This window comes from Salminus brasiliensis, chromosome 7 (assembly GCF_030463535.1).
Source record: "Salminus brasiliensis chromosome 7, fSalBra1.hap2, whole genome shotgun sequence".
Classification (NCBI taxonomy): domain Eukaryota; kingdom Metazoa; phylum Chordata; class Actinopteri; order Characiformes; family Bryconidae; genus Salminus; species Salminus brasiliensis.
Window position 1 is genome coordinate 43,342,480 of NC_132884.1, and position 26,205 is coordinate 43,368,684.

The following is a 26,205-nucleotide window of genomic DNA, read 5'->3' on the forward strand; positions in this document are numbered from 1 at the left end:
AACAATATTCGCCGGGTCACTAAGGATTCTTCCCGACTGTGTGGGGAAGGTTCTGGCACAGATTACTGATTACCTGTTTAAAATGTAATGGGATAAAAGGGGTTAGGTTCCTGATGATTAAAGATGTATTCTATTATTTCTGTTTTACTCGTCTCTTCAAGGTCAGATAATTAAATCCAAACTTCAGGAAGATCCACCTTAAACACATCCAGATCATTAGAACTGTGTAAACCAGGAGGGACGGATGAACAAATCTTGGCCCCCTGGAGCAAAAACCACTGTAAGGCCTCCCCTCAAGATCATGATGGTTTTTCACTAGCTCCAGCTTTGGGATGAAACTGAGATTGCCTTGTTGCTTGAATTTCCAACCCCACCTTAAAATGGTCCAGCAGTTAGATTCAGGCTCCTACATTTACATTTATGGCATTTAGCTGACGCTCTTATCCAGAGCGACTTACATGGTTGCTTGTATTACAGAGGAGGGCCAGTGTAGTGTTAGGAGTCTTGCCCAAGGACTCTTATTGGTGTAGAGCAGCGCCGAGTCACCAAGACCAGGAATCGAACCCCAGTCTCCCACGTTTTTTGGCAGCTCACTGGCAGGTAGTGGTGTTATCTGTTGCACCAAACCAACCACATAGGAGCTTTTCAGCTGAATATACTCAAACTAACAGCAGACTCTCAGTGGATCCCTCTGGAGAACTGTCAGTCAGACAGCCTGTCAGTCAGAGCAAAGCTGTGGAGAGAGAGGACTGACTGACTGGCTGTGGTTTTGGGGTCGTGTCACGGCCCAGAGAAATGAAAGCAGAAAGCAGAACAGAAAGCAGAGTTGTGGGCCAGGCCTGAGCCCCTGTGAAATGAAGACGGTAACAAGCCAAACATCGAACAGATCAAGGCCTGTACCTCCGCCTCTGCCGTCCTGCCTCTCCGTCGTCTGCATCCCCAACCTCATGCCATCGACCCCCTTCGTTCAGCCAAGGACAGAAAGCTGAGGCTGCAGTGGGCCTGGCTCAGCAACACTGGACAATGGAAGACTGGAGAAACAGGAGACTGGCCTGTAAATGTAAAGGACATTAACTGTGTTACTGGGCCTCCAGTATCTCCCTGTTTAGGTTTCTTAAGTGAGTTTTGGGGAAAAGTGCTAACAGAAGGTCTGGGTCAGATTGATGATATGTTTTATAGAGCTGAATTGATCCCACTGTCCTCCTGAACTCAACAGAATAAGAAACCCTGGAGAGCGTAAAGGAATTGTCGTAAAAATGGGTAATGGGTTTTAAGAAGACATTTGATCTTAAGAACGGTTGCTGGAGGAGGCCCATGTTCACATATCCACACATCCAGCCTCCACTGGAGCAAGTTTTAAAGAAAGCTGAAGCCCATATGTGTGTAGGAACGATGAGTCAGTGGTGACAGGTCAGACCATCAGATTCTTCCAGATGATTCTTTTAAGCACTCCGTGTTTTTGCTCTTCGTAAATGTTTGATGCACACAGTCATGTCCTGTGCGAAGAATCCATCCCAGGTCACGGCATGAGGCGTGAAGCTCAATGCTCACTATTAAAGACATTCCTCCTCCTCCTCCCAGACCCAGTCCTGCCGCTCGTTACCGCACCACACCAGGTCATGAGGCAGCGTGGGGCCAGTCTGGCTTTGACGTGAGAGTGTGCGGCTCATTTTTTATGATAATGATACATCAAGTCTGGGTTTCATTAGTGACCTGGGTGCAGTCCCTCAGACATGGTGGCCCCATTCTCACAGTGTTTTTAGGCCTGTAGCTTGGAGACCATCTCCACAACTTGCAGACTGAGCTCTGAAATCGGCTGAATCTGGTTCGTTTTCTTCTTAGTTGGAGAGACATGGAGAACGTTAGTACCTCCAGTGGTCACCTTCTACATTCCTCATCTGTCTAAATCAGTACAGGTTCAGGTTCAGGCTCAATGAGGCTGCCTCCAGGATCCCACGGCCAGTTCTTAAGATTGTTGTGGGTAAATTGCTTGATTTTCCAGCATTTGTAAAGAAAAAAAATCATACAGGCACAGTTGCAGCTAATGATACCTGATGTCTCTTTGATGTATCGTTCATACGCAGTTGTGGCCAGAAGTTTACAGACACTCATTATGGGCATGAAGGTCATGGCATTGTTGGTTTTTTAATGATTTCTTTAAGGTCTTTTGGGGGACAGAATGAGTGACATAATACATGTTTAATAGAAAAACAGGGACTTGGTGTAGAAGATTTAATATAGGGTCAAAATAGGGTCAAATGTATTCAGACAGCACAACTAATATTTGGTAAAATGTCCAGTAGGAGGTTGCACCTTGACCGGATGCTGTTGGTGTAATGTCTCCCTCTGCTGGCCTCAGTGGGGAGCTTATGGCTCAAGTCATGAGCTCTAATTAGCAAGGACTAAGCTCCACCCCTCACCTGAAACTCCAAGCACACAGGTGCTGTTGATTAGGGGACTGATTATGACTCCTCAAAAGCACCTCTGTTTGGTGAGCTCTTGGTGGAGTCACTGTGACCATACTTAACTCGCTGGCGCAACTTGGAGGGTTTGCATGTGATGTACCGGCCTACCTGTTTTTGACCTCTGCCTGATGGTGGGTTTTGCCTTAGCCCAAATAAAGACTCTCTGCACTTGCAGTCTGCCTCAACCAGAACAGTTACAGCTGGTAGCATCAGCAAGCTTCTGGTGAAATTATGGGGATATTTCATAGATATTAGACTTTCCTGGCAGAATTTAGTTCATTTAAATGTGCTGGTTTTCTGCTACGGACCTGACTTTTAAGCACAGACCACATGTTTTCAATAGGGTTGAGGTCAGGACTTTGGAAAGGCCATTCCAAAAGCTTGAGTTTACCCTGTTTTGCCCTTTTCACACCACCTCTGACGTGTTTGGGGTCACTGTACTGTTGTACACCCAACTGTGACCAAGTTTACAAACGTTAAGCTGAGGAATTCGGAGCTAGTCCTCCTTCTTCGTTATTTCACCCACTTTGGGTAGAGTACCAGTTCCACTGACAGCCCTAGAGCATGATACTACCACCACTAGGGATGCACTGATCTGATACTAGGATCGGATATCAGTCCCAATACAACAAAATTAGCTGGATCAGGTATCGGATAATTAGTCTGATCCTAATCCTGATATTCTACGCTTTATAACCCAGGATCAGAGCAACCTACAGGCATCATACACAGATCATAGCAAGCAGCAGGACTCCCCCTATCTAACCAGCATGATGCCCTCGACCCGTCATCAGCTATCAGCGAGTAATCCAGCTCGTCTTCTATGTAAGGAGAACTGAGAAGGGAGGGGCTGCTCGCGCCACTTTAGTCTCATAGACTTCAGAATAAAAGTCCTGAGCCCAGACAGCGCTGTGCCAAGGTCCAGCAGAGTTATTAATTTTAGTGACCAATAATCAGAAATCAGGTTAATTTATTTTAGTTGTTTTACAAAGTTAGTAAAGGGATGACTACCCTGATGATCAACCCTGAGGCCTTAAGTCTGGTGGTCAGTTATATGGTTTATTAATTCAGCTATGGTATCGGATCGGTATCGGGTGTTCTTGTTTCGGTATCTGTAGCATAACAGAAAAAGATGGATCGGTGCATCCCTAACCACCACCATGCTTAACAGATGATATAGTGTTCTTTAGGTTAAGCGCCTTACCACTCCTTAAGCTCAGTGGTCTCATTTGACCATTAAACGTTCCTCCAGAAGGCTTTTACTTGTTTGCGTGATTCAGCCGCAGGAGTTCTCTTGATTGCAGACTTATGTTATGGTGGGCCATGAACTGGTTCACCATCTGAACCAGTTTTCCTCCAATGGGTTATATTCCAGAGCTTCACAGGGTGGCTACACTTCACAATAACTTGTACTTGCTCCAGATGTTTGAAGCCATGGTCTTGGAATCTGCAGATGTTTAGAAACTGCTCCAAGAGACATTCCTGAATTGTGTAAATCTACGATCATCCTTCTCAGATCTGCTCTGAGCTACTTGGGCTTTCTCCTTGTTCTGTGTGTTGCTCAGTCCCATGAGTGCTGTCAACCAAACCCTTTTGATGTGGCCCAGGGCAGCTACCAGCTGCAGTCCAGCATGATCATTAGCAGGAAGTTAAATTGTGATGTGATCAAATTCGAATGTATGTCCTCATTCCTAGCGAGAAATAAAATACTTCAAATAAATCAAATAAGTAATAATATATCAATTAATCAATCAATCAATCAATAAATCTATAGTACAAAATTCACACCAGCAAGCGACAGAGTGACCAGCGACCATTCATTTTCTATGGGAGTAGACAATTAGTAGCCACGGTTTAGCCACAAGTAGCCGGCATCATGGCGACCGTGACAATCGACAAGTTGAGAACCACTGACCGGGGTGGGCAACATCATGATTGTCAGTGCCATTGGTCGGGATCCCAGGGCCCAGCTCTCCTCACCTAACCCACATCTATATCCTCTACCAAAGTTACAGTAAACCTTCACCCCCGCTATGCTCACCTGCTGTCAGTCATCATGTTCCCCTGCAGCTCGTCTTTATATTCACTTACTGATGGAAACATGTTGTCTAGAATTGAGCTTTTTGACATTTTCTTGGGTACCGTTGACCAGCTGATACCAAAGGTCAATGGTACCCAACAGCAGGAAGACGTTTGGCCCCAGAACTCGTAGAGGTTGGCAGAGGTTCACAGAGGCTTTGTAAACACTGTAAATTAACTTTGTCTATAACAAGGCCTGGGCTGGATGGCAGACGCAGCTTCTGAAATTAACTTCTGTGCAATGTGTTTTCAATGGAGTTCAAGTCAAACCAGATGGCGGTGTTATCATTCCTGCTGGTTGGGGAAAGTCAGGCGAAGCCCCATGATGGAATTGGAGGCCGCATTCTTTAATGATTTATTTCAACATGGCAAACCATTAGAGGGTGGAATTCGTGCCTATCTGTGTGTAAAATCCATGTTACTGTAAACAAGCACTGTTTTGGTTATTAGGGGTCTGTCTGCTGCCCAAACAAGACATCACAGTGGTCAACTCTGAGCTGTTGGGTTTCTGTGGTGAAGAAATGAGGCTTCACAATGGAGCTACAGAACTGAACATTAAAGAGGGAATCGGGTCGAGTCCTTCTATCAATCATCACGTCAATCATACTGATCATTTTTGTTACATGTGTCAATGCCTGTGGAGCACATGGTTCAATTCCCTTCCATTTTACAGAAATGAAGCCAAACTGTCCGCCTGCACAGTAGACTAGAGGCGGGGCCAGACTTGCATACTTATTTGGTAGACCCGCCCCTTCTCCCTGACCAAGCCTCAGTCATCTTAGCTTATCAGGAACATATACACTACATGGACAAAAGTATTGGGACACCTGCTCATTCATTGTGTCTTTTTTTGTATTTGTATTGAAGAGAGTTTCTCCTGCTTCTGTTGGAGTAACTGTCTCTACTGTCCAGAGAAGAAGACTTTCTACTAGATTTTGGAGGAGGAGCATTGCTGTGAGGATTTGATTGCATTCAGTGACAAGAGCGTTAGTGAGGTCAGGATGTTGGATGATGTTCACCACCCCACCTCATCATCCCCAACTCCCCAACTCATCCCATCCAAAAGTACTGGATGGAGCTCCTCCACCATCATTCCAGAGAACACAGTTCTTCCACTGCTCCACAGCTCCTCAATGCTGGGGGGCTTTATACCCCTCTAGCCCACGCCTGGCATTATTAGGCAGCATGGAGCCAATAGGGTCATGATGTTGATCTGCTCCAGAGAGTCCTATTCTATTGACAGTACTTCTCTACAGGGACTAGACAAGCTGTGTGTGTGCATTTGCACATCTGTGTCAGCAATGGCTGCAACCTAAAATAGCTGAATGCATTCATTAGGAGGGGTGTCCACAAATATCTGGACATGCCCAAACTTTCACTTGCCACTGTGTCATCATATAGCCCCTCCTCTGCTGAATACTGTCCTTAAAATAGCTCTAAATAAAATAGAAATATGTCACAACATGGTAAACAAACAAACAACACCTTTTATCGGTCTCTATAAGAGCATGAGAACTGTTACAACACAATTTTGGCTTTATTTATTAGTTTTATATTATCGTTATGAAACATTTTAACATTTCATGCATCATATTGTATAGAAATATGATATTAGTGCCACTGTTTCACTGTTTGAGAGCAGAAGGGTTTTAAAATCAACAATGCCATCTACAGGCTACAGCAACATTCTGTATAAGCTTAAATTGAAGTACAGACCCTTCTTTGTTTAGGGGTTTATTTTCTTATGGAACGGAAGGTTAACCCTTTAAAGGCAAGTGTATCATAATTGGGTTTTTGAGATCAGTGTGAAAGTTAAATAACTCATTATCGGAAATAATTATTCAATAAAATGAAAATAATAATAATAATAATAATAATAATAATAATAATAATCCTGCAGTGAGCAATACATAATACATTCCGGATGTATCGAATACACTACAAAATAAAAGTCATCTACGCAGCGTTATTTAATTTCTTTTTTTGCAAATAATTCGTCAGAAGATCAGAATTCCAACTGTCTGATCAATTACTTAATTATTAATTACTCAGTTTGGGTTTTAATGGGTTAAAGGTGTTTTAAGCAGCAGTGTATGACCTGTGTGTTCTCGGGGCCGTCGGAACGAAACACGCGCGGGTTGTGTGTTTCACTCCGGACTCCTTTCAGCGCTGGGACCGGAGCGCAGATGTAAACAGAACCGCTGGGAGGTGTTTTGGTTTCGGTTCTGCTGGTTCTGCTGTTTCTGCAGCGTCATGGCGGGTCTGGAGCTCTTATACAGCAGCGTGTCGAGTTCTGTAGCAGCTCCTCAGGATGCGGCTGTGTGCTTTGTGCACTGGGAGATCATAAAGAGCGGGTTCAAGTGTTTGGGGTCTGGAGACGAGGTGGGTGAAGGAGCTGCGGGGGGTCGGCACTAGACCTCCAGATCAGCTGCTGGGGGATCAGAGCAGATCTTTAATAACACTCAGTACTCTTACTGCTGCTGGAGGATCAGAGCAGATCTTTAATAACACTCAGTACTCTTACTGCTGCTGGAGGATCAGAGCAGATCTTTAATAACACTCAGTACTCTTACTGCTGCTGGAGGATCAGAGCAGATCTTTAATAACACTCAGTACTCTTACTGCTGCTGGAGGATCAGAGCAGATCTTTAATAACACTCAGTACTCTTACTGCTGCTGGAGGATCAGAGCAGATCTTTAATAACACTCAGTGCTCTTACTGCTGCTGGAGGATCAGAGCAGATCTTTAATAACACTCAGCACTCTTACTGCTGCTGGAGGATCAGAGTAGATCTTTAATAACACTCAGCGCTCTTACTGCTGCTGGAGGATCAGAGCAGATCTTTAATAACACTCAGCACTCTTACTGCTGCTGGAGGATCAGAGTAGATCTTTAATAACACTCAGTACTCTTACTGCTGCTGGAGGATCAGAGCAGATCTTTAATAACACTCAGTACTCTTACTGCTGCTGGAGGATCAGAGCAGATCTTTAATAACACTCAGTACTCTTACTGCTGCTGGAGGATCAGAGTAGATCTTTAATAACACTCAGTACTCTTACTGCTGCTGGAGGATCAGAGTAGATCTTTAATAACACTCAGTACTCTTACTGCTGCTGGAGGATCAGAGTAGATCTTTAATAACACTCAGTACTCTTACTGCTGCTGGAGGATCAGAGCAGATCTTTAATAACACTCAGCGCTCTTACTGCTGCTGGAGGATCAGAGCAGATCTTTAATAACACTCAGTGCTCTTACTGCTGCTGGAGGATCAGAGCAGATCTTTAATAACACTCAGCGCTCTTACTGCTGCTGGAGGATCAGAGCAGATCTTTAATAACACTCAGTACTCTTACTGCTGCTGGAGGATCAGAGTAGATCTTTAATAACACTCAGCACTCTTACTGCTGCTGGAGGATCAGAGCAGATCTTTAATAACACTCAGCACTCTTACTGCTGCTGGAGGATCAGAGCAGATCTTTAATAACACTCAGCACTCTTACTGCTGCTGGAGGATCAGAGCAGATCTTTAATAACACTCAGTGCTCTTACTGCTGCTGGAGGATCAGAGTAGATCTTTAATAACACTCAGTGCTCTTACTGCTGCTGGAGGATCAGAGTAGATCTTTAATAACACTCAGTACTCTTACTGCTGCTGGAGGATCAGAGTAGATCTTTAATAACACTCAGTACTCTTACTGCTGCTGGAGGATCAGAGTAGATCTTTAATAACACTCAGGACTCTTACTGCTGCTGGAGGATCAGAGTAGATCTTTAATAACACTCAGCGCTCTTACTGCTGCTGGAGGATCAGAGTAGATCTTTAATAACACTCAGTGCTCTTACTGCTGCTGGAGGATCAGAGTAGATCTTTAATAACACTCAGCGCTCTTACTGCTGCTGGAGGATCAGAGTAGATCTTTAATAACACTCAGGACTCTTACTGCTGCTGGAGGATCAGAGCAGATCTTTAATAACACTCAGCACTCTTACTGCTGCTGGAGGATCAGATCTTTAATAACACTCAGCACTCTTACTGCTGCTGGAGGATCAGATCTTTAATAACACTCAGCGCTCTTACTGCTGCTGTAGGGAGTGAAAATGATGAGCTTGCTGTTGTTTAGGTGGGTAGTGGTGTGTCCCTAAGTGTGTGTAGCACAGTGACACAGCACTGAAGGAGGACGAGCAGCACGGTTCTGTGTATTTCTGTTTATCATGTAAAAAATATGCACTAATAACATCATCCATAATTAATAACTAGTGCATAAAGTTAGCTACCAGATTCATATCAGCGTAAGCAGATATGTTCTTGTTGTATTGTACCTGGAAAGTCATGGAAAATAAACATGATATAACTATAATACTGAATAGTCCTTCAAAATAAAAAAATTAGTCCTTAAATACTTAAAGTACTTGAAATGTTGTAATGAGCTCCTGTTGTCATTTTATATTATAAAAATTAATTTTATATAATAATATAAAACAACTAAATATTCCCGAAAACAAATTATGGGATTTTTATGGGACAGACCCTTCGTTGTTTAGGGGTTTATTTTCTTATAGAACGGAAAGTTAACCCTTTAAAGGCAAGTGTATCATAATTGGGTTTTTGAGATCAGTGTGAAAGTTAAATAACTAATTATCGGAAATAATTATTCAATAAAATGAAAATAATAACAACATACATAAATTTTATAATAATAATAATAATAATAATAATAATAATCCTGCTGTGAGCAATGCATAATACATTCCAGATGTATCGAATACACTACAAAATAAGTCATCTGCGCAGCGTTATTTAATTTCTTTTTTGCAAATAATTCGTCAGAAGATCAGAATTCCAACTGTCTGATCAACCAGTTTGGGTTTTAATGGGTTAAAGGTGTTTTAAGCAGCAGTGTATGAACTGTGTGTTCTCGGGGCCGTCGGAACAAGCTGTTGATGACAGGGTTGTGGGTTCGATACCTGGGCTCTGCAAGCTGCCACTGTTGGGCCCTTGAGCAAGGCCCTTCACCCTCTCTGCACCCCGGGCACCTTAGCAAACACGGGCATGCATGCTCACTGTAAACTGTGTGTGTTTCACTGATGTGTGTGTGTGTGTGTGTGTGTGTGTGTGTGTGTGTGTGTGTGTGTGTGTGTGTGTGTGTGTGTGTGTATGTGTGTGTGTGTGCGCTTAGTGCATGGATGGGTTAAAGGCGGAAGCCAAATTCCACCTGTGTTCATCACTAATGGGGTACATGGTTGTCTTGTCTTTTGTCAAAATATTTGAGATCTTGCAAACTGGTTAGTAGAACAATGCTTGGTACCAGATTTCTTCTTATATCTTCAGGTCTGTTCGGTACTAGATAGCAGGCTGTGCTCACAGCATTCCACCGACTAAAGCTCAGATCCCTCTCAATCCTACAGCCTCGAGACGGTGAGAAGAAGTCGGAGTTACTTCCTGCAGACTGGAACGCGAGCCAGGAGCTCTACACACTGAGATACAGATCAGATGATGGCAAGTCCAACCTGCTGCTCAAGGCCATCACAGTGGACTCCACCCTGATCTTCAACTTTATGGTAATTGCTGCTTAGTATAAGAGGGCCGTACGATTCCGAGGCGTTTGCTCAAGTTTATTCCTGAGCCCTTTTCTGTCCCCTTTCTGACAGGACTCCGCTACGGACAAAGTGACAGACCTGACCATCACTGTTTCTGATTATGTGGACGAGGCCAGCCTGCGGACGTTTGAAAGGTTGGTTTTACAGGCAGTAAGATGCTGTAGTTCATCCGTAATCACTCTGTCAACATTGTGCCCTTGAGCAGGATACCTAACTCCCTAAATACCTGCTACAGCGTTAAAGCTGCAGATGTGAAAATGATGATAATGTAGATTTTAATAGTATCAGTAATGCTAGTTGGGTGATGAATCATGCTTGACACGGCAGTAAGATGCAGAGTCGGGGGTTCGGTGTGAATCTGAGCTTCACTGTAGAGAAACTGACCCACTCTGATCTCTCTACAGTGAAGGTTAGGTGTCGGTTGCCATGACTACAACACAGATACAGCCCATAGTTTATTTCCTATCCAAACCCACCAGTGCAGCTACAACACGAGTCTTCTGAGTTTTATATGGAGTGATGATGATGATGATGATGATGATGATGATGAAGGTAAAATAGTGAATAGAGAATCTGAACTAATGCAGTTCTCTTTAGGGACTACTTTCTGTAGCTGCACTACACCCTGCAGCATGTATCCCTCCACCATTTTAATGATCTGGTTCTAAAAGCAGGTTCTATAGTAGAGGTTTCTCTACTTCTCACAGAAGGTGAAGCAAATTAAAGCATAAATAAGTTATACTCGTTAACACAGAGCTCTTATCTGTCCTTAGTGTGTTTAAGAACACAGAAGACCTGGCCAAGAAGCTGAAGTCATCACTGCTGCCCGCAGCAAAGGCACAGAGTGGTGAGAAGAAAGAGAGGAGAGAGAGACCTCCAGCTGCAGACACTCGGCCCAGTCCAGACCATGATCCTCTCCGCATCCCCCCCAGAGTCCCCCCAACCGCACATCCCCCAAACTGGTGAGTGACGTGTCTTTAGTTCTTTTTGTCTTAGTGGTCTGCAGATATCTGCACAGGGGTAGTTGGTAGCTGTTGCACATTCTGGACATCTCTGTGGTCATCTGGGCAAAATTTATCAGATTGAACAAATAATATTTAAATATTTTAAAATCAACTAAATTTGCATTTTCTAAAGGAGCTACAACAGTGCCTGAAATGTGGCAAGTTCTTGTTAAGGGGTGTTTTGCTCTGGTATCCCAGGTGGTTGCTACGGTGTCACAGGTAGTTGCTATGGAGTAGAAAGGTGGTTGCTATGGAATTGCAAGGTGATTGCTATGGTGTCCGAGTTGGATGCTATTGTGTTTTAGGTTGTTGCTATGGTCTTAAAGGTGGCTTCTATGGAGTTGCTACATGGTTTCTATGGTGTCCCAAGTTGTTGCTGTGGGGTTGCTAGGTGTTTGCTATTTCCTGAAGGAGCTACAACAGTGCCTGAAATGTGGCAAATTTTTGTTAAGGGGTATTTTGCTCTGGTATCCCAGGTGGTTGCTATGGCGTTGCTAGGTGGTTGCTATGGTGTCCCAGGCCATTGCTGTGGGGTTGCTAGGTGGTTGCTATAGTGTCCCAGATGGATGTTATAGTGTCCCAGATGGTTGCTGTGGAGTTGCTAGGTGGTTGCAACGGTGTCCCAGGTGGTTGCTATGGAGTTGATAGGTGGTTGCTATGGAGTCACAGGTAGTTGCTATGGAGTTGCTAGGTGGTTGCTATGGTGTCACTGGTAGTTGCTATGGTGTCACTGGTGGTTGCTATGGAGTTGCTGGGTGGTTGCTATGGAGTTGCTAGGTAGTTCCTATTTAGGAATTTAGGAGTCCACTGACTGCATACAGTGTCCTTCCTCGAGGCAGGAGCTTTAGCATAAGCTACAAAACCAGGCCAGCCAGCGCTGCAGACCCTGAGGCCTGTCAGACCACCACAGACATGTAACTCTCACATTACAGCAGAGCGGCTCTGTCCTCTGGAGTGACTGAGCTCTATCCGGTACCTTTGGGATGAGCAGGAGTGGCAGAACTAATCATCCAACATCAGAACTGTGAGTCAAAGTCAAAGTGAGTTTGACCCGATGGAGGACACTCATTGAGGAGGACGTTAGAACTTTCTCCTCAGTCTGCATTTCATTTCACAAAATAAGGCTGGAGCAGCAGGTGTCCACATACTTTAGACATCTGGTTTATAATGCAGACATCTGCCTGATTTGATAAACTAGGTTCTTGTTGTGGCCAAAACACCTTATTAATAAGAGAAATCGGACTAGAGTGGCTAGTGATATAGCGCCCCCCTGAGTCTGAAGTGTGTACACGTTAACATGTTCAATTGGGTTACTGCTCACACACCCTACAACTGTCCAGCAACGTTGAGTGTCCGACCCACCATGATTTCACCATGATGTTGCAATAAGGTGGTAAGGCCAAAATATCGGAAACACTTGTTTATTTTTTTAGTCATTTCACTGCAGGCAGAACAGAGAGAGGTAAAGAATAAATGAAGAAAGAACAGAACTCTGCACATGTGAGCCAGGAGGGGGCAGGAGAGAGACAACAAAACCAATGTTACTATAGTGATACTCCCAAATCCACTACAATTCCCACAATGCCATGCAAATCGAGACTTTACCTGTTAAAGGTTTACAGATTAAAATTTCCAGGTGTATCTCAGGCTGGTGAAATATGACTCTGCATTATGTCTGCATCAGTCTGCGTCCACTTCGTTTATAGCTCGCCGCATCCAGTCTGTTCTCCATTTAAAAAATAAAAATTAAAAAATAAAGACCTGTTCATTCATGAATTATGGCAGAGCTTCTTGTGCTGTCATTTTTTTTATTTATACTTTACTAATAATATATAAATAAGGGTATTTTTTGTGTTACACAGATTATTCTGTAATAACATGTTCGCTGTGTGAGCATTAATGAGGGTGATATTTGTTACAGGAAATTCTTCTGGTACGTTTTCTGTGCCAGTATGTCCTCACATTATATATGACATTAATAATCTCCATTACAATAACATTTAATAGTCCAGTAAAGCCTCAAAACATTGACATGACTGATGTAGAAATCTCTCTCTCTTTTATTAATCACAGCTCTGTAAGTAAGCCCAGCCTTCAGGCTCATTATGGCTAAAAGCGTTTGACCTTGATCATTCTCCAGTTACAGCTTTCTGTGGTTTCTGGGGAGAGCTCCCATCCTCACACCGAGCTGATATCCAAACAGGGACCCACAGCCATAGTAGCCTGTGCTATCAGTTAGCACTCAGATTGTAAATAGCTTATAATGGCATTGGTGTTCTGTACTGAGGTTGTAAAGAAGACCCATCTGAGGCTCTAATAGAAATAATATGATCCAAAATAGACATGTGACCAATCACAGGGTGCTGTGAGCATCTCAGCCAGTCACAGCTCAGGATGAGTATCACGCTTTAAAATAAACTAGATTTGCATTTCCTGAAGGAGCTACAACAGTGCCTGAAATGTGACAAATTCTTGTTAAGGGGTGTTTTGCTCTGGTATCCCAGGTCGTTGCTATGGTGTTGCTAGGTGGTTGCAATTCTGTTGCTAGGTGGTTGCAGTGGTGTTGCTAGGTGGTTGCAGTGGTGTTGCTAGGTGGTTGCAGTGGTGCTGCTAGGTGGTTGATATGGTGTCACAGGTAGTTGCTTTGGAGTTGCTAGGTGGTTGCTATGGTGTCACTGGTGGTTGCTATGGAGTTGCTGTGAGCATCTCAGCCAGTAACCAGTGTGGTGTGCAATTATTATATTAAATGTTAGTATATTAAGTTGTAAACTGCTACACATACACTATATGGACAAAAGTATTGGGACAGTCATTGAATTCAGGCGTTTCATGCAGAAAAGTGACCCACTTTCCACACATCAGTGAAAGAACGGGAGGTTCTGAAGAGCTCACTGAACTCCAGCGTGGTTCTGTATGTAATAGGAGACACCGCTGCTCCAACAACAACAAGTCAGCTGGTGAAATTTCCTCCCTCCTAGATCTTCCTCCATCAGCTGTGAGTGGTGTTATTATTGAACAGTGGAAGAGTTTAGGAGGAACAGCTCACAGAGAGCAGCTCAGCCACCGAGTGTCTGTCAGACCACGTAAAGTTACAGAGCGGGGTCAGGGCCGAGTGCTGAGCTCAGAGCAGAGTGCAGAAAAGCCTCCAACTGACTCAGTAACTGCAGCAGAGCTCCAGACCTGCTGCTGCTGGTAGAGCTGCTGTTAAAGGGGGACCAGCTCCATGTTGAAACACTCTTGGGGCTTTCCCCACTGTCAAGTCAAGTTAAGTCAAATTTATTTGTATAGCTTTTTACAACTGTTGTCGTCACAAAGCAGCTTTACATAATTAGTACTTAATAAAGAACAGAGACAGAGAAGAAAGAAGGAATAACATGATGAATCAAAGACCCCCGTGAGCAAGCCAACGGCGACAGTGGCAAGGAAAAACTCCCTCAGAGCTGGAGGAAGAAACCTTGGGAGGAACCAAGGCTCACAAGGGGGACCCATCCTCCTCTGGCCAGACTGTTTTAAACATTAATGACACTGTGTGTGTTCAACTACTGTTCCTTTAAATACATGCTACCGCATAAGTAAATAAGTCACGCGACTCCGCCCAGTCCAGTCTACGACATTAAAGCAACATGGAGGAGAACTTCCACTCGCAGCCAACTGAGCAACTTCAGCAGCTTAATTAACCGTTTATTAATCGTAATCGAGGTAAAATGTTTATTAATCGCGATATTGATTTGATCGGCCGTATCACCCGGCTCCAGTGTTTCTTATTCGGGATGTGTTGAGATCAGGAGGGCAGTGTCAGACATCATCAATCTGACCTAGACTTTCTTCCAGGACTGTTCTTAACATCTCAAATATGCATATTTTTTTAATCTAAGGAAGATATTCAAGAATAAGGCCCAATGTTCAGGAATCAGTGCTGAAGTCAAGGTATCGGGATTGCTTTTAGAGTTGGGAAAACTGTAAACGATACTCTGCCATAGTAGCAATAAATCCACTGTTTTATGTTTTCATTAGTAAAATCTATAAAAGTATCCTTTGACTGCGCTTTAGTAAAGAACGATAGATATTGCAAAGTAACCATTTGGATGCTTTAATGGTTCTTCATGTTTTTAAGTAATTCTCAGCTATAATATTTGTCATGTTTAAAATGATGATGATGATGATGATTTTAAATGATTCAGTTAAAAATCTATATATTGCAATAAAGTCAAATAATAGTCATTACCACCACTACTCCAATCTACCACCACTAGGGGGCACTACCCACAGGTTTATCTTCCATTTACATTTACGACATTTACCTGACGCTCTTATTCAGAGTGACTTACAGGGTTACTCATATTACAGAGTCGGACCAATGTAGTGTTAGGAGTCTTGCCCAGGGACTCTTATTGGTGTGGCGCATCAGTTACCCAGACCTGGAATCGAACCCTAGTCTCCTACATGGTGTAGTAGCTCAGTGGCAGGTAGTGGTGTTATGTTATGCCACACCGACCAACTGAATTCTCAAATACTTCGACTAAGAACGTATGATTGTGGGTGGTGTAGTATCAAGTCAGTGGCATTCAGCCCTACTATGCGAGGATTTCAGGCTGCTCACAGTGTTGCAGAGCTGATGTGACTATAACACGATTAATAATTAATGCTCTGTGGGTTCATTTAGCCTAATTTGCATAATGCTAATCAGCTCCTAATGGCTGTGGTTAATTATTAGTAGCTGTGTTAGCGTTTTCCTTGATAAGCTGTGTATAAAGACTGGATTTGGGTGGAGGATGAAGCTCTGTGCAGTTTATTAAAGGAGGGACGATTATCGCTCCATCTGGAGGAGAGCGGAGAAGCCTCTCCTTAAGATCTCATTTTTCAGTTTCGCTCGTCAGCAGCTCCGTCTGCACTGTAATCATTGATTTGACAGCCACTTGGAGAGCCCATCACTCCACTGCTGTCATTATTCCACAGGGTCTCTCTAGGTTTCAGTTTGTAATGTTCTCAAATTAAGTAAAGTTTGCAGAAAAAGACAAACATGGTGTTATTGTGACCTGGTCCAGTGGAGCTCCTCTGTCTGACGGTGTTACGATGTGAGTGTGGGAGTGTGTCAGCTCTGCTCATGCCCCCAGTCTTATTCAATATTTACCACAGCGGCCTCTGAGATGAAGCTCACATCGCCCGCCGTGTCTATTTTTGAAAGCAGGAGGATCGTTGTGTCTGTGATGTGGATGATGATGATGATGGGACAGGGCAACGCAGAAAGCCAGGGAGTAGAAAGGGGACAGACACATGCACTATATGTCCACATATTTATGGACACCATTTCGAATGAATGCATTCAGCTACTTTAAGTTACACCCATTGCTGACACAGATGTGCAAATGCACAGACACACACACACACACCCCCCCCAGGATGAGGTGGAATCGTGATCGTCCAACATCCTGACCTCACTAATGCTCTTGTTGCTGAATGCAATCAAATCCTCACAGCAATGTTCCTTCAGAATCCAGTAGAAAGTCTTCTTCTCTGGACAGTAGAGACAGTTCCTCCAACAGAAACAGGATCAACTGTTTTAATACTCTTGACTTCAGAAGAAGCAATGAACAAGCAGGTGTCCCAATACTTTTGTCTTTTGACGCATAGACTGGAGATGTTGGAAATGTTGAATATTAAATATAAGATCGACAGGTTTAAGAGGATTGTATGGTGTGAAAGAAGGTCAGAACAAGAGATGAGCAAGACAAAGGTAAAGGTTTGAGGGGGGTAGTATATATTTCTGAGGAAGAGAGGATGGAAAGTGCTGGAAAAAGGCTCCGGAGAGAGGTGGAACGGTGTTATCCTAAAGGACATGGCAGGAGGCCAGGGAGTGTCGCACGTCTTCAGCTTCACTTTGCCGCACTGACCCAAACCCTATCAGGTTCTTAATGATGTCAGCGGTTTATCAGCACTGCTGCTGGCTCAACCTTGCAGTCAGTACGCGAGCAGCTGGGACGAGCACACTGAAGGAGAATACAGCAACACAGCCGGCATCAGCGTGGAACCGAGCTCCACCCTCTTTACCATAAGAGCACTCGCTCTGAGATAGTGCTGGAGGACTTCTTTCTAAATCTGTTGTGGCATGCAAAAGTTCAGCATGTAAATAGTTCAATAAGTAGATGATGATGATGATGATCTGATCTCCAGGAGGCAGGGTGTGAAATATGAAGCATTATATTCACATTTTTAATCAAGATTAGTGCATTGTTTTAGAAAAGAAGCACCATGCAAAAGTTTGGGCACTCCAAGAGATCTGAGCTCACAGGTCATTTTTACCAAGATTTCTTAACCTTCGTTAGAAGAGGTCTTAACATAACCTGATGCCCACAGAGCAGGAGAAGACCATAAGAACTGTAAGACTAGCTACTCTACGTTTTTACAAACAAGTCGGGTGACTAGACAGGGTGCCCAAACTTTCGCTGCGGGCTGTTTCCTTTTTTTATTTTTAAAATGTAAAAGATGAACATAAAGAAATAATAGATTTAGTTAATATAATAAATAAATGTTTCATTTTTTTACCTTTTTAATGTTCTGTTTTACTCACTGAACTGTTCACACCAATCTAATCTAATCTAATCTAATCTAATTAAATAAAAAATTAAGTCACATACCCATGAGAATATGAGACCATATGGACAAGACAAGATATATATATATATATAATATGTAAATAGTTAGACATAAAAAAATATATATGTATATATATGATCTGTGTAATTAGTATTAATTTAATTTGTTATATATTGTAATATATGCATTTTATATATTTTTATTTATTTATATTTAATATATTTATATAAATAACATCAGTACATCTGTAAATGACTGACCAACAATAGTTTTAATAATAATGTTTAATATTTAATTAAGACTTAAATATATATTTAAAAAAAATACATATTAAATATATCCTGCAGCTGTTTCTTCCATGCTGATTCCTATATCATAAATTGTGTCATTTCATGGGACAAAGCAAACCTTATAATACTCATAATAAATCTTTATTGTACTTGAAGAATCTAATGATGACATTACATAAAATAAACCACAATATACAAAACCATTGAGGGCTGAAAATCATATCAGTCAGTAAAGCACTGTGGTATGAATATGAATAATGAATATTAATGCCAGAATTGATGGTTGTAATCATGCGCAGCTCCATGAAATTTGTTTCCGTATTAAAAACTGAACGTTCCTATTTCTCAGACTCTATAAACAGTACTTGTGCTCCCTGTGTGTCTTTCAGGACCGACCCGATGGCTCCGTTCGCTGCAGGAGGGGCAGACCTCGATCCCTTTAGGTAAGACATCCATCTGCAGCTCTTCTCTTCCTGTCCTGAAGTGCTGGACTGAAGTCTCTTGCCTCCTGCTTAGTCCACGAGCTGTCGGCCGCTGACCCGGACAAGCTTAGAGTTGATTACGGTCGATCTTACTGTATTGATCCGAGAGGGGAATGGCTCTGCAATTACATTTATGGCACGTTTATCCAGAGAGACCTGCATTTAAATCCTGTTACTCAGGACGGAGAATGTAGAGCTAGGGGTCTTGGTAGGAGGCTTACCCCAGTCTGCCACAGGGAATGCGGTGGTGTTACCCACTATCAGAGACCACACCACATACTGGTGTTTCATGTTGTGGACTACAGCGACCCAGTTAAAAATAGGAATTCCACCCCTTTTAAATAGTTAAGATGTGAACAGACTAATTCAGACTGGGGGTTTGGTGTGAAACAGGTTCTAGATAAGCTCCCCCAGTCAGAGCTGGAGTTCTACAGTGGAGGTTCTAGATAAGCTCCCCCAGTCAGAGCTGTGGTTCTACAGTGGAGGTGAGGGGAAGCAGACGTCTGAAGCTCTAATAAACTGAAGCTCCTCACAGAAAGTTCTTCACCTAATGGTGATCAAGACGCTGCCTGATGCCTGAGACACTGTTCTACCAGAGTTCTGAGAAGAGTTCGGCTCTAGAACCTGCTTTTAGAACCAGATCATTAAAATGGTGGAGGGATACATGCTGCAGGGTGTAGTGCGGCTACAGAAAGTAGTCCCTAAAGAGAACTGGATTAGTTGAGATTCTCCACTATTTTACCCTCATCATCATCATCATCATCATCATCCCATATAAAACTCAGAAGACTGGTGTAGCTTCACTGGCGGGTTTGGATAAGAGATAAATTATGGGCTGTATCTGTGTTGTAGTCATGGTACCTGCACTGTCGTTCCAGTGGAAGACCCGGAGGCATGATTGTGGATCCTTTACGGGCAGGGTTCCCTCGCTCTGGCTTTGACCCCACAGGCGGAATACCTGGAGTCCTCCCTCCAGGAGCTGTGCCCCCTGGTGCCCGCTTTGACCCCTTCGGACCGGTCGGGAGAGGCAGACCTGGGTTAGTATTGTATTAATGTATCAATACTCTGCAACCGATGGAAGTTGTTGACTAGCTAGATGACTAAACCCCTGATTACACTAAACCTTCAGTGTTTCAGCAAAGCAGAGAATTTATTCCCACAATAAAGATTCATTCTCTGTCAAAGTGAGATTTTAATACACATGAGCAAAAGTAAGTCATACAACTCATTTATTAGAAATTAATTGTTGCACATGACATAACAAAAAAGTTATAATAAGCATAATAAATAATAAATAATAATAATAATAATAGTAATAATACCTATTGTCAGTTTAACTTTTTAAGTTTATGTAGCTCAAGGTGCTTCACAGTAAAGTATAATATAAAGACTTGTATGTAAAACATATTTACACAATATTTAAACATCTATAAAAAAAATGTATATAAAAATTAAGGCATAAATACAATTAAAATGTAAAATAAATAAATGATTAAAAGTAAATAAATAAGAATAGAAAGTGGAACTGATTATTTAGTGAAACTGAACCCATGGTCTTCTCTGTCTCCCAGGCCGGACCCTGATCACCTGCCTCCTCCAGGATATGATGATATGTTCATGTAGAAGACTTTGAAGCACTTCTGAAGGTTCTACTGGAGGTCCCTGTTCTTTTCCCCCCAGTGTCCCTCTTTTCTCTCTGCCCTGCAGTGAACCGAGCGTGAGCACTGTGAGTCAGGTTGGTGGAGGGATGCTGCTGGAAGAAGTGTTTTATATTCCAGACTAATGTTTTTGCTTTGAGAGGAGATTGATGACTCCAATTAACGTGTGCAGATGTCTTCAGCGCTGATTTATACCCTAATTTAGGATTCGCTGGTTTGATCCTGTTGCTATTGACTTGTTCTTGATGAGCTCAATAAACGCCTTATTTGTTGAAGAAATAAAGAAGCTGATTCCTGGTTTGCTTTAAAAGATGCTTTAAGAACTTTAACTCCTCGAGCTCCAGAGTTTTAAATTAAACACATACTGTTCCGTGCCTGGTAATTATTCAATAAGTAGTCATTATTCAGTACCTACTAATTTAGTACCTGTTAATTACTCAGTACATACTAGTTACAATCAGTAGTTATTCAGTTATTATTTATTTTTAATTGTAATTTACTCATCTTAATAAATTAAAAGTACTTTTTAAATTTAATAATTACTAATTATGCAGTATCTACTAGTTACCTCATTACTTAGTACTTACTAATTACTCACTATCCACTAAATTCCCAAATATATAGTAGTTGTTTAGTTTTTGCTAATTATTTAATAAATACTTTTTATTCAGTATCTACTAACTAATAAGTACTAATTATTTATACTCTACATAATTATTTGAAGTATGGGCCTTCCTTTGGAGTTAAAGGTTTAGTATCCAGAGGAAACTCTGTTCTTTAGAGAACCAGACTATTTTCTGTCTAAAAACCTACTAAATACTCAGTATTTGTTAATTACTGAAATAGTAGTTATTCAGTAACTACTAATTATTTAACGAATACTAATTATTCAGTATCTACTAATTATTCATTGTCTGTTAATTAGTATATACTTATTATTCAGTATCTACTAAATGTTCAATAAGTACTAATTATTTATATTCTACTGATTGTTCTCCAGAATTCTGAGAGCAGAGAAGTAAACCTGGCGTTGTGATGTTCGGGTCATGTCTGTGTTTATCTCCACTGCGGAGGTGATTTGTAGATGTGCAGTCCAGCAGCACCATAATTATTTAACCGTTTAATATCTGTGCGCCGTCTTGTTCGCAGGCCTCTTTTCTACACAAGTAATCAATTGTTGAAACAGGAGCTGCTGGGCACAGTCAGTCAGTGTTGTGAAGATCAGGGTGAGGGCTGAGTGTTATTTATGGAGAGGGCAGCAGCAGATGTAGTGGAAATCAATGCCAGTAATGGCCACTGTGAGTCACAATGCCCAGAATGTCAACTGAACAGGCTGAGCAATGGCAGCCCGAGAAATGAAGACGTTCAGGAGTGTCCTCTAGTCCCTGCTGGGTGAAACGGCTACAGTAACTGGAGGAGCGAGACATACGTCAGCAAGCTGCCTCCCTGGAGAGATGTTGGGCGGATTGGGCGGGGAGTGTTTCTTTATTTATTTAGGAGTCAGGTTACAGTAAGTACAGTAGTAATAATACAGTGGATAGGGATTAATTGTGTCCATTTCAGTCCAACCACAGCCTCTCCTTTCTAGCAGCCCATGCTCAAAAAGGTGCTGGGCTAAAAACACAACACAGCAGAACACACCCTGGTTAACCCCTTAACACTCCAGGGCTTATTACACACTGAGGTGTATTATTCTGTAGCTACAGGGACGTCTGTACATACTGGTGGGGCTGTTCTCTGGTGATGACACTTTCGGCCCGCCGGCGGTCAGTGGGCTGTTTAAGGGGGTAAATGATATGGTTTCTTTTGCAATAGTAACAAATAGTTAACCCAACCCCTGCTCTGTAGAAACCATTTAACCCCTTCCTCATCTTCAGAAAGTGACTGTTGCATCTTGACTCTTTTATTGATCCCTATTTACATTTTGCGGCACTATTGATTCCATCTGCCATTTTCTCTAAATATCCAAATCGTAAAGTGCAATTGGAGCGTGGTATAATCTCCCACAAAGAAGTACTGCCAATAGAATAGGACTCTCTGGAGCAGATAGTACACATTAACCTATTGGCTCCATGCTGCCTAATAATGCCAGGCGTGGGCTAGAGGGGTATAAAGCCCCCCAGCATTGAGGAGCTGTGGAGCAGTGGAAGAAGAGATGGAGGAGCTACATCCAGTACTTTTGGATGGGATGAGTTGGGGGTGATGAGGTGGGGGGTGATCATCATCCAACATCCTGACCTCACTAATGCTCTTAAACAAAAATAATTATTAAATGTTTAAAAAATGAACTTCATTTGAGTCCTTTTAATGGATGTGAATCTCATGATGAAACTGACTGGTGCAGAAACACCATCCACGGTTCATCCACTGGACAGTGTGTTAAACGTGAGTATTATATTGTTTATATATTATAGTGTATGCTCTGAAAGGTCAGTCTTGGACCAGCTCTATTCTCATTGATTCAGTTCACAAAGAGTCAAATCAGAGTCGATTTGTTCAGTCCGGTGGGCTCAGGGACTTCCTGCAGTCATCATTACTCCACTGCTGCACTCATGCAGTCTTGGTGTCCAGCTACAGAAATAGACTGTGTGAAGCTGGAGCTGCTCTTTGCTTCCTCTGCCAATGCACACTTGATAGTCTGCTAGACGACTCCGAGTCAGCTAATGAGATAGCACCTGCTAATAGCCCTTACCAGTGTACTGCCCTTTCCTGCCTGGACGGAGCTCTGAAGGGTAACAAGCTTTTCCAGACACTAGATTTTCTTGCTCGTTAATTTTTTTGGATGTTGTTAGAAGAATTTAGGAGTCGTAGGTTTTCTCAGAGGCTTTATTCAAGCATATGCATACGAAAAGAGAGAGAGAGGATCACAGCAAAGCCTGTATGATGTATACACCAACCTCATATACCCACTGGAGGCAGAGTGTACGTGCAAAGAGACAGGTAGGGTGGGTTCTTACTTTTGTCACTGTACTATGTGTTCTCCACATTTGACCCATCTGTGGTAGTAAACACACACACACACACACACACACACACACACACTAGTGAACTAGGGGCAGTGATTGGTGGGCAGCCAACTCCAGTGCCCGGGGAGCAGAGAGGTTGAAGGCATTTCTCAAGGGCCCACCAGTGGCAGCTTGCCGAGCCCGGCTATCGAACCCCCACCAACCCTGAGCCACCACTTTCCCACCCTGTTAGCTTAGCTTGTGACTATAGATAACTGGTAGGGCGAGATATGTGGTTTCTAAAACAGCTCTTGCACAAACAGTGCCACCATATGATGGGGTCTCACCATAAGCCGCAGTCTGTGTTCTCAGTTCACTGCGTTCTTAAAAGGAATCTATAGTTAACATAGAAAATGCCATGTACGCACTTTGGCTTATGCTCTCTATACAGTGGGCTCTATGTATAATATTTTTGTGAAGCAGCTCATTAATCTGGCTTAAAACTCACTCACCCACTCATGTTTAGCAAGATTGTCCACAAGGGGGTGCTGTTCGTACTCAAGTAGCTCTTGGTGCTTCACATAAGCGACACTGTGTGGCCTTGTTTACTCACTGTATTTTTAATATGTTCCTTAATAGGTATTGAATTATTATTAAGGATTCTTCAGCAATGAAGACAACTAAACATTTTTTTATTTTATTTTATTTTTTTTAGATTTATAAATAGATACTTTATTGATGCCGAAGGAAATGTAGCATCCAGTAGCCGTTACAGAGTTAGTACGCTGTAGGAACAGGAACAGGTACAGACAGTTTTTCCACTTTACCCAGCCTAGGAGTGGGTCACGTTCTGAAATCTCTCTTCTCTGGGTTTCCCGTCGCACATCATGAGAAACATTAGATATATTATATATATTTATTTATATTTGCATTTAATATTTCACTTAACAAAATGTCACTGCTTTGAATTGATTTGAATCCTGAAGGAAATTATATATTGATAGTTTCTTTTAAAAATCAATTACAATTACAAAAAAAAACAAACTAATCAAGATATGCTGACATTAAAAAGCTTTTACACAAATGACCAATGGAGCAGGGTGAGTGAGTCTTGGCTGCAGCACCATGTACTGGACATGTACTGAATTTCCCCACTGTGGGTCTAATAAAGGATTATCACATTTTATTATCTTATTTAACTGCACTGCAAAAACTAAAATCTTATCAAGTGAAGTCATCTTAGTCTAAACATCCAGTATTTCTCATTTGGACATTGTTGTATAGCTTTTTAAAATTTACACAATCAGACATTAGTAAAAAGACATAAAAAAACTAAGACCCCCAGTGAGCAGCCAAAGACCACCGTGCAGGAGAACCTCCCTCAGAGCTGGAGGAAGAAACCTTGGGAGAACCCAAGACTCACAAAGGGGACCCGACCTGTCCTCCTCTGATCAGAACTATTTATAAATTATTGATAAAAGTCATCAGACCATCTAAACTGATCTACTGCTCAGGTGTGCAGCATATTCATAATCATAATATAATTATCATTCTGTAGTAGAACTTCATATTGTAAAAATATCACACAATTATTTAATAAAATCTGTAATATTGAATATTAAATATTAAATCTACATGTTTTAAGTAATTTTATCTCTGTTTTTAATTCCACTAGTTTATTTTGCTTAATTAAAATCATCTGCAGATGATCTGCTGTGTGATGAGCTGAGTCCGGTGTATTTAATCAGGAAACTGAACCCTCAGGAGCAGAGTTCTACACCCCGACCTACTGTAGGTGCTGACATTTGAGACTGAATATCAGCCGACGCCAAAGAAATACAGCATTCTGCTCTCCAGTCCTTTTCTTCGCAATACCTGCAGTTTTCTTTCACCGCATCAGAGGCCTCTCTTCCACTGCGGGCCAAATGGTTACTAAAGCCGCACCATTGCTTGCCGGTGCCGATCCATTAGACCCGTTATGGTTTCTTTTTCTAGCCTAATGAAGCTGTAATCCATCTGTTAGCATGGTGTAATCTGCATGCATAAATCCCACTCGTCTCAAACCACGCCAAGGAGTAATCCAATAGTCGGACGCTGCTAATGCCGCAGTAGTAATGGTGGATGAGGCAAGTAGCCGGGCTATATTACAGCCAGTAGCCGGGCTATGCTAATGCCGCGGTAGCAATGTTGAACAAGTCCCCTGGTGATGTTAAACAAGCCCAGTAGCCTGGCTGTGCTAATGCCATGGTAGCAATCCAATAGTCGGGCTCTGCTAATGCCGCAGTAGTGATGGTGGACGAGGCCAGTAGCCGAGCTACAGTACAGCCAATGGCCGGGCTATAGTACAGCCAGTAGCTGGGCTGTGCTAACACCACGTTAGCATTGTTGGGTGAGCTCAGTAGTCAGGCTGTGATAACGCTGCAGTAGCGATGTTGGACGAGCCCGGTAGTCGTGCCGCACTAATAGCCGTGCTGATATTGGACGAGGCCTGTAGCCGACTCAAGTATGCTGAAGTTTATTATGCTACTATTATACTTATTAGACAGCCAATGGGTGAATCCATATGTCATTAAACCCTCCCACTGGACGGTTCTGTGGCCCAAAGGACGGTTAGCGTACAGTGAAAAAAGCCACCAGAAGGGCTACCCACCATGCTCAGCATCATTCACGAGGCCAGAGTTTACCTTCACAAGCTGAGAGTCTGGAGTTCAGTCTAATGGAGTGATGGACATGATCGTCAGGGCAGCACCGCGGGAGATGTATGTCAGCGCTGAGTAATGTGTCCTACATCCATCAGTGTGCACATCACCACGACAGCTGTCTGCACCCAGCAGATACTTCACTGCACTGGAGGGGATAGAGGAGAGTCCGTCCCATCAGACAGGACAGTCCTCTCAGATTTCTGTGCTGGACCTGCAGTGACCACCCTCCACTCTACATTAACGAGTAAAGCTCATTAAGCAGTGATGCTCTGTGTGTCCAAATGTTTGTGGACACCCCTTTTAATGAATGCATTCAGTTACTTAAAACTGCACATATTGCTGACACAGATGTGCAAATGCACATACACAGCTTGTCTAGTCCCT

At 42.6% G+C, this 26,205-nt stretch overlaps 1 protein-coding gene across 1 annotated transcript; it reads left to right on the forward strand.

Annotated features, from left to right (window-relative positions):
• Nucleotides 1-6,711: 6,711 nt before the first annotated feature.
• On the forward strand, nt 6,712-20,460 carry psmf1 (proteasome inhibitor subunit 1). Its single transcript, XM_072683234.1, has 7 exons — nt 6,712-6,926; nt 9,955-10,107; nt 10,198-10,280; nt 10,920-11,108; nt 18,424-18,477; nt 19,395-19,553; nt 20,088-20,460. The coding sequence occupies exons 1-7, from the start codon at nt 6,798-6,800 to the stop codon at nt 20,137-20,139; spliced, it is 819 nt and encodes a 272-aa protein (XP_072539335.1). The 5' UTR covers nt 6,712-6,797; the 3' UTR covers nt 20,140-20,460.
• The last annotated feature ends 5,745 nt before the right edge of the window (nt 20,461-26,205 follow it).

Excerpts from the sequence above, each read along its gene's own strand:
- psmf1 (XM_072683234.1), top strand. The coding sequence starts at position 6,798 with ATGGCGGGTCTGGAGCTCTTATACAGCAGCGTGTCGAGTTCTGTAGCA. Across the intron at positions 6,927-9,954 it reads GTTTGGGGTCTGGAGACGAG|CCTCGAGACGGTGAGAAGAA; the intron begins GTGGGTGAAGGA and ends TCAATCCTACAG. Across the intron at positions 10,281-10,919 it reads AGCCTGCGGACGTTTGAAAG|TGTGTTTAAGAACACAGAAG; the intron begins GTTGGTTTTACA and ends ATCTGTCCTTAG.